We start from the raw sequence: 8,785 nt of genomic DNA on the forward strand, positions 1-8,785 counted from the left end.
TTCCCCGCCCGCCCGGGCCGGCCTCCTATCTCGCCGCTCCCGCCTCAGCCGGGAGACGGCGACGGAGCGGCCTCCCGACGGGCGTCCCCCGCCGGGACGCCTCAGGGCGAAGCCCCGCTCAAGACGGGACAGCGATGAGGGAACTGGGGATTGGGAGGGACCTCCCACCTCTTACCGCAGCGCCGCCGCCGCCGCTGCAGTGCGCGCGCGGGGCCGCCCGGCCACCGTCAGTTCCGGGGCGTGCCCGGAAGTGGCAGTTTGTTGTTGTGCTGGTGGTGTTGGGGGTCGCCATGGTGTGCGAGAAGTGTGAGTATGGGTGGCTCGGGGAGGGTATTTCTGCCTTCGGGGGGTCTTCTGAGGTCAGCAGCAGCAGCAGCGGGTCCCGGGCTGTACGAGGCAGTTTCGGGGGTGTCTGTGTGTGAGCTGTCGTTCTTCCGCAGGCATCGCAGATTGCGGGCATTAAGGCGGTGTGGTTTTAATTTTCCTTTCCTATGTAATTTTTCTTTATGTAGGTGAGAAGAAACTCGGTACGGTAATCACTCCTGATACGTGGAAAGATGGTGCCAGAAACACTACAGGTAACTTGGGGGGGGTTAGCGCTTGCTTTCCCGGTATCTGAAAGCCAGTGCAACCTGAGCAATCTTATGATGTTAAAGCTGAAATTTGAAACAGGTAATCGGGTTTTTTTTTTATCTGGCGTAGTTTCCCTCCCATACTAATATAATGTATTGGGGATTTATTTACCCTGAACTCTTCAGTATTGAACTTGTCAGGTTTTTTCATGTATGGTGTGACAACACAGAAGTAGAGCACAGTTCAAAGCATTCCACTGTGCTGTGCTTTGTGTTTTATTTCTTATTGTGACTTCATTTGCACAGGTGTAAAAGCCATAAATTAAGCTTTTTAAAGTATGCTTGGAACTGGGAAACTTACTGGCTTATGGTTTTATTCTTTTTGTAGAAAGTGGTGGCCGCAAATTAAATGAAAACAAGGCATTGACCTCAAAGAAGGCAAGGTATGTATTTAGTACTGATTTTGGCCAAAAATACTCAGTTTGCTGTAAATAAGGCCTTATCAAAAACTTGTCCTATGTATATATATTTAAAATAACTTTGTGGAGATGATGGTATTTGATTAGTTTGTAAAAGTATGTCCATACGTATTTCATGGGTGCTTTCTGCTGAATCATAGAGCCTGAGCATTTATTTTACTGCAGTCCTCACCAATATTGCTAGGATTTGATGCCTTTGTTATGAGAAGAGCTGGGAAGGCTTATTTTCCGTACTAAGATTGCCAGTACAATCTCTTAAGCATTTCTTTGATGTCCAGAGGATGTTCTACTATGCACAGGGACAGGGCGCTGCTTGAAGGTGTTCAGTTAAAATAGTCTAGTAACTTAATACAAAGACATATTTTTTTAGTTCTGCTTTTTTCAAATTTGTGTCTATAATGCAAAGAAACTCACTGGGGAAAGTGGGAGATTGTTCTGTAGACTTTGTGCAGCCTATTGGAAATAATCTTTGTGTGTCCCTTTTCTAAATTATAGTTTTTGCTTAAGTTTCTGTCTGTGTTGCCTGGCTTAGACTTTTTAGGATAAGGCAGAGGAAATACTTTATTCCAATGTGTATATATAAAGTAGTTTTTCTTTTTCCCAGGTTTGATCCTTATGGAAAGAACAAATTTGCAATATGTCGGATTTGTAAGAGTTCTGTCCATCAGCCGGGATCTCACTATTGTCAAGGGTGTGCTTATAAAAAAGGTGAGTTTCACTCGGTACCAAATTACCCCAGTTTGGTTTGAAATTTGAGAGCAGGTGGAACTCTTGAATTTGTTTCACCTTACTAAGAGTAGGCTGTGATGACATTTAATTGTTATCTTCAACTACTAATAGGAAGGCACAGAGAAGCTGTAGTCAGACTCTTTTGAAGTGCGCAGTAATGGGATAAGAGACAATGTACACAGGTTAAAATGTGGAAAATTATAATCACATACAAGGAAAGCAGTTTTCACCATGAGAGTGATCAAATATTGTAGTAACAGAGACCCACAGAGGCTGTTGAATCTCTACAGGAGTTGTTCAGAGCTTGACTTGAAAAGCCCTGAGCCAGCCTCATCCAAGTTGGCCATGTTTTGAGTGGGGCAGAGGCAGGACTAGAGACTGCTGGAGAACCTTTCCCACCTAAGTCATTCTATGATTCTGCTTCTTGTAGAATGTTTCTGGTATCTAAAGCAATAGAACTGGAAGAATAACTGTTGGCGGTTGCATAGAAAACTGTCATCTAGCAAGTTTGATATTTCTTGGTTTTTGAAAAGAGATTTTGTGAAATTCAGTTGCTTGTTGCAGACCCTTTTCTGCTCCCTTCTCTCCTTTTTATAATGGCTAAATCTAAAACTCTAAATAGTGGCCAGAAAAAACCTCAGCAACCCAGAAAAACCCAAACAACCCCCCAACCCAAAAACCAAACACCCCAAACCTGTCCGTGCCCCTAAAAAACCCTGCAAAACAAACAAAAAATCAGCTTTTGATCTTGGTAAAGTGATAGGCTAGGTTAACAAAAGTAGAATACCTGGGGATTAAAAGGCAAAGAGAGAAAAATAAATTGAGTTGTAATAACAGTTAAAGTATCTCTGAAGGCAAATCATGCTCATGGTTGTCTTTGTGCCTGCACATATTATTATGCATTCAAAACTTAATACCTTATGGTAAGCTTTTGGTAAGCCACTGAACGTTTAATTTCTCTAAAAGGAGCCTCTGGTCCAGTTGTGAACATGCTGGATGTATTGTAAGTCAAGCTTGACTTAAGGTGAAGCTGGAAAATGGAAAAGATACAATCATCGTCCCTAGAAAGCAAGATATTGCAGTGTGCAATACATAATATAGAAAATCCTTGTGCTTATGAGTTATTAATGACTGCACTGAAATTCTGCTTATACCTAGAAGCCTTACCTATGCCTTTCTATCTCCCATATTCATAATAAATCATTAGTATTGTTAAAAACAGTTCAGAAATTCCTGAGGTGGAGGGGAGAAATTTCAAGCAAATTTGATGGAGATCCTAAGGTTATAAAACTTTTACTGTTCTTGTGATTTTGAGTAAGTAAGTAGAAGGACTCAAACTTGTCATTCCTGGAGGGGAAAAAGAACATCATGAGTGCAGTTACATTATTAATACCAAGGAATCTACATAGCACACAGACTATGACTATTAATTGGTGAACCAGTTGTTAGGTGCAGAGCTACAGCCAACCAGTATTAAGTTTTGTTTATTAAATGGCTTTAATTGTTCTATAAATGTGCCCTGTGTCACTGCATCAGTCGTTGAGCAGCCTGCTGCAGGAGGGTTGCCTTTTTTCTAGTTGCTAGAAGCTCACCAGATGGCTGCCTGAATCCCATATGGTAGAACCTTGTTTTCTTCCTTAAACTTACGGCTGGTTTGGGTGGGCTTCAGGATTTTGTCTTTCCTTGTGTTTCATTCCAGGTTGAATCTGTTTTTTTCCATAAAATTTAGAACTTCAAGTGCTTTAGGTTCTAGTTCTGACCATCAAAGACAGAGTTGTGGCATGTTTCATGAGTCAAGTGCAGTCATATGGCTTAGTGCTTCAACTGTTGCATACCTCCGAAATTGAGGGCAATCTAAAGTTAATTACTCCTCAGCTTAGACCCGAAGTGAACAGTCTGTGGGCTGGATTTTGTTGTCCAAAGTAAATCATGTGGCATGTTCCCTGCTGTTCTCATTCCTAATGGACTCTCAGAAATGTGTGGGGAGTGTTAACAGGAATAGTTGCCACTTGATTATTGGTTTTTTGTCTGCTGATGAATGGTCTTGTAAAACCATGAGGTTTGGCCCTACCAGACAAGATTTGGCACCTGCCTGCTTTAAAAGAAGAGGGAAACATTGAGAAAATTCCCCCCTCTGCCCTTGCTGAACTTTTGTACTTTTGGCTGCTCTGGTCTTTGGCTTGCCGCTCTTGGTTTAGGTAAAATTCCTCAGGAACATCAGTGCTCATCTTGACTTCAACACTTAAGTATTCTTGGTGTCCCTTGTTTCTCACTTCTACTACTCTGTAAATAGCTTAATTCTTCTCAACTTTCACAATTGTCTGAAGCTCCCCACCTGTTGATCTTCCACTGAGCAGTCTGTTGGTGACTCTATTTTCTTAACCTAGCTGCTTTCTGTCTCTCTTGGCCCTTGGTTTGGCTGCAGTACTTACAGAGTTGAATAACACACCATTTTACCTGTTTGCCAGATGAGAGCCTTTTCTGGCTCTCTTCTAGTGTTCTAGCAAATTACAGAGGCTTCAGGCAGTGTTGTGAATCATAATGCTCTCAAAATAAAGCTTTTTTTTTAAGTGGAAGTATTACACATACTGCAAATACTAATTTGTATTAGAAGTCACATTACTGCTTTGAATTTGCAATATCTGGTGAGAAAATGCACAGATAGATTGGCAATGAGAGCTTGTTTAAGCAATTTTTTGAAAGTGATCTTTACAAAAACAACAACTGTGTGTTTGAAGAAAAATCTTAATGATTTTTAAATAATTTCCACACCTTTTGTGTGCTTATAGGCATCTGCTCAATGTGTGGCAAGAAGGTCTTGGATACGAAGAACTACAAGCAAACTTCTGTCTAATTGTATTGATCAGTCTTTTCATGAACTTTAACATCTGTGTCTTTGTACAGTAACTTTTCTCTAAAATAAATTGTGATTATTACTTTCTGGAACATAATACGTATACTTGGAGTGAGGTGAGAGGTAAAGACAGCCTGATTGTTTACCTGGAAATGTACATACTTGATTTTTGTTGTTTTAGCACTAATGTTAACTGATATTTAAACTTAATGGTTTGCAGCAACTGATACAGTTGAAAGTGAATAAGAAGATCCCAGTGGATAGGTTGAAATTGTGTTACCATCATAACACAGAACTTTGAGATTAAGACTTTTGTTGTTCTTTTGCTGTATATTGAGTCATGGGCTTGTCTGATAGTAATATTTTATTAATGTATAAAATATGAGCTTGTATCGCCTCATTGAAGTAGTATAATTTGTTTAGTTCTATGCTTATAGGTGTTTATAATTACTCTCACCAGCCAATTCAGGTTGATTAAATCACAAATTGTTAAACTACTGAAATCTCATGTTATTTTGCCAGTTCTTACTTTGGCAGTAAGACTGATTACCTGTTCCCCTGTCAGCCTCTAAGGAGGCTTTACATACAGCATCTGGTGGCCCAAGGCAATAAAATAATGAGCATCTCTTTCTAATGCCAGGTCTCAGTCTCATCATTTCCTAAGGTAGTCTGACTTTTAAATACACTGTTTGAAATATGCTCTTGAATTCCATGATGTGATTGCTAATATGCATGCCAAATCTGAAAAATCAGAACAGGCTGCCTTCTCTTCAGCATTGGTTTGAGATAAGACTTAGGTTTCCTTTTGTTCTATCTTATTACTGAGGCAATTGCGTGACTAATGGAGACTGAAAAATCGCTGTTCTTTCTGTGTGTTAGTGGGAGAAAATAAAGAATACGGAGGATGTAGTTATCCTCTTAGTTCCTGCCATGCTGTGGTTGCGCTGTAGGTAGCCCTCTAAAGGGGGTTGCCTGACATTTCCTGTCGCCCTTAACTATCTGTAAGTGAGCAGTTGTCACCAAAGTTGCTTGTTCCAAATGCTTTGTCATCCTGCAGTTGATAAAATGGTAATTCTTTTCAGCATTTTATATTTACTAAGAAGCTTTGTCAGAATATTGGAATGAGCTGCGTCCCCCAAAAGAAGAGAAGACTGCTGCTGCTTTTCATTTTAAAAGCTTCACCTACATTAACAATTGAATGGAGGTACGTGGATTAGCTGGCATCTTGCAAAGTTATTTCCACATGGTTTCCACTTGCTTCCCAACACATCAAAGAGTTCTAGTATTAGTGTGCATCTCTATGGTACATCCTCTGTATGAATGGAAAGAAAATGTCAATATTGGCATCAAGTTTTGCAGCAACTGCTTGTCACCTGAAATCACCACGCACGCTGCTGACATTCTCCAGTATTCTCTGAACTCTTCACCCTTTATGGGTGTTTTCTTTAAGATTGATTGATTTTTATTTTTTTCTTGCTGTTCTGAGAATAAAACTTCTTTTTCTGTCTTCCTAAAACTTGCCAGTATTCAAAAGCATGACTGTTTAATTCTTGAATGCATTGTATGAATTGAATGTTTATTGCACTCGGTAAATATTGGCACAGAATGAACTCTAACCTCATTTTGTAACTGATTTAAGAACAACAGGGACTTAAATAATACGATCCTTTGTTCATATTTGTTTATTGAATAGAGCTTTTATGCACCTGCATCCTATTACTGAGCAGCTGCTTTTGCAAGTTGGAATGTATTTTTGTTGGAAAAGAGAGGACATTTTTTTTAACAGTGGATAGAAATAGTGGTTTGTACATGCTTGGGATCTTCCATTTGTAGCTTTCAAACCTTAGCCGCATGAGAGGTTCATTTCCTGAGATCTGTAAAATTTGCTGAAGTAACAGTCAGCTTTCAGAAAAGTCCATTTTCGAAGCATTATTTTGGACCTGCATCTCTGAGGTGCACCACAGTTCAAGGCAATCTTAGCAAAGAAACACTTAAAGTTAGATTTTAAACTTACTTACACCTCTAGTATAATTGAATTGTCATATAAAAGCACTTTTGTTGATATTAAAAATGCCTTGTTGGCATGGGGTGCCTTTCCTGAGACACTACGCAGTGAAAAAACAAAAGAAAATCTGTAATGGAAAGTTGCCAGTTTTGTTTAATGTACTGAGAAGAACACATTAATGTTCCCAGATGATCAGACTGTCCTCTAAATTGCAGGTTACGTAAGAGATTTGTGCTGCCAAATTTAGTAGGATTAGAACTTTCCTCAGTACTGCTGAATTCCTATACTGCCCTTGCAGTTTCTGTGTGTTCATTGGCTCGAGCTGTTACTAAGGTAAGTATAGGGCAACAGGAAACAGAATGAAGCTGCGTCAGGGGAAATTCAGATAGGACACTAGGAAAAGGTTCTTCACTGCGAGGGTGGTCGGTCGCTGGCACCAAGACTGTCAGAGTTCAAGGAGCATCTGGACAATGCTCTTAATTGTATAGTTTAGTTTTAAGATTGCTGTGAGGAGCAGGGAGTTGAACGTGATGATCCTTATGGGTCCCTTCCAACTTGAGATACTCTACGATTCTACGATAAACAACATTTTGCAGATTACAGAGAGAAAACAAATTGTGCTACTGTGCCTGTAGAAGCCAGTCAGATGAAAACTGAACAGGAACTGTGAAGGATCCTTGTGTCAGGGTGTTCTCAGAGTCTTCACCATCCTTATAATTTATTACTGTGATTTGTGTGTGTGTGTGTGTGTGTGTGTGTGTTGGGGGTTTTTTGCCTTTTTTTTTTTTCTTTTAATCCTGGTTTTGCTGCTGCTGAAGCTGGAGGAAGGACCGTCTAGGACAGTCATTTGACAATATCATTCCAAGGCATTAGAACTATTTTAATTGTTTACCTGTAGAAATGTGGTGGGTTTTTCCCCCTCTTAGGTTTATTCTGTTTCTTCATTATCAGAAAGGTAGCAAGAAAGACTTCGTCTTATATACAGGGATGTTAGTGACCACTTTGCATTCAGTTTTTCTTGAGAATGGCCCAGCTTTCCCCCAAAATCCTTATTTTGCTAATAAGAGATGTAGAGGTTTAAGATTCTAAGTCTGTTGTACCTATGTGCTTGCTCTGGTATCACTCCTGTCATCAGCCCATCTCTCTGCAGTGCCTTGGGTTGCACAAATATTCCAGTTTTGTACTAGCTGAACATCACTCTATTCTGAGACACTTTGGCCGGGACCTTCTGCCAATCTCACCATTGTAAATTCTGGGCAAGAATGACTGGTGCCTTTGTATTATGGCATAAGAGGTATGTGCAAAAATTTAAAAACCAGTAGTCTGAATTAAACAGCTGCACAAAGTAATGCAATGAACCATGTTACTTCCCCCCCCCCGCCAATACATAGTTGTAAGTTTTTCAGCCACAGAAAGAATCCTCAGCATAAGAGATTCATTATTGAATGAAAGACAGTAAGCCAAGAGCAGCTGTGGCTCTTTACATCTGGTATGGACAAACTTAGTTTGTGATAGGGCCTCTACACCTAGAATAAGATTCTGGGGCTAATGAAGTCTTTAAAAACCCACTGAGATAAGTATATTTTTTTCCCCTCGGCATTGAAACTGGGCTCCCTGATCTCCTGTAAGTATACATGGCCTAAAGATGTGCCCTTTTTTGTCATTTGCTTTGGATGTTGGAGAATCTGAGAGTGGGTTTTGTGATGTTGCTGCCCAGTCACTGACTTACAAGTTGCTTACCAGACCTGCTCACTGACCACTGGTTCCACATGGGATCATGCAGGTATCTCTTTTGCTTACAGTATCTTACCAGATCACTGGTTTAGGAAAAAACTGTGGCAAGGTGCTAACTGGAATACTGGAGACAGGAGAATTTGCCCTGACTGTCATGAGAGAATGAACACCTTGCAACATCACAGCTGAGGTTTGCTATTAAGCAAAAACATTTTGCCAATTGGCCAGATGGGATGGGCAATCTAATAAGGCATGGTGACAGCCCTTACAAATAACAGATCCGAATGTTTCTTGTAGTGAGGATTATAAATGGTGCCTCATGTGAAGACCAGTTGGTTTTGAGCTGCTTGTCTTTTTCCTGGATTTGTGCTTTTATGGTAGAAGTTACCGTCTGAAATTCATCAGAAACTGA

The 8,785-nt window shown here is 40.2% G+C and overlaps 1 protein-coding gene across 1 annotated transcript; it reads left to right on the forward strand.

Moving 5' to 3' along the window:
* Positions 1-290: 290 nt before the first annotated feature.
* Positions 291-4,634, forward strand: CRIPT (cysteine-rich PDZ-binding protein). The gene is made up of 5 exons (XM_010182745.1): positions 291-306; positions 513-578; positions 961-1,015; positions 1,656-1,759; positions 4,570-4,634. The coding sequence occupies exons 1-5, from the start codon at positions 291-293 to the stop codon at positions 4,632-4,634; spliced, it is 306 nt and encodes a 101-aa protein (XP_010181047.1).
* The last annotated feature ends 4,151 nt before the right edge of the window (positions 4,635-8,785 follow it).

This window comes from Mesitornis unicolor, unplaced genomic scaffold (assembly GCF_000695765.1).
Source record: "Mesitornis unicolor isolate BGI_N332 unplaced genomic scaffold, ASM69576v1 scaffold9364, whole genome shotgun sequence".
Taxonomy (NCBI): domain Eukaryota; kingdom Metazoa; phylum Chordata; class Aves; order Mesitornithiformes; family Mesitornithidae; genus Mesitornis; species Mesitornis unicolor.

Coding starts and splice junctions, on each gene's coding strand:
- CRIPT (XM_010182745.1), top strand. Junction 579..960: donor TGGTGCCAGAAACACTACAG/GTAACTTGGGGG, acceptor TTCTTTTTGTAG/AAAGTGGTGGCCGCAAATTA. Junction 1,760..4,569: donor AGGGTGTGCTTATAAAAAAG/GTGAGTTTCACT, acceptor GTGTGCTTATAG/GCATCTGCTCAATGTGTGGC.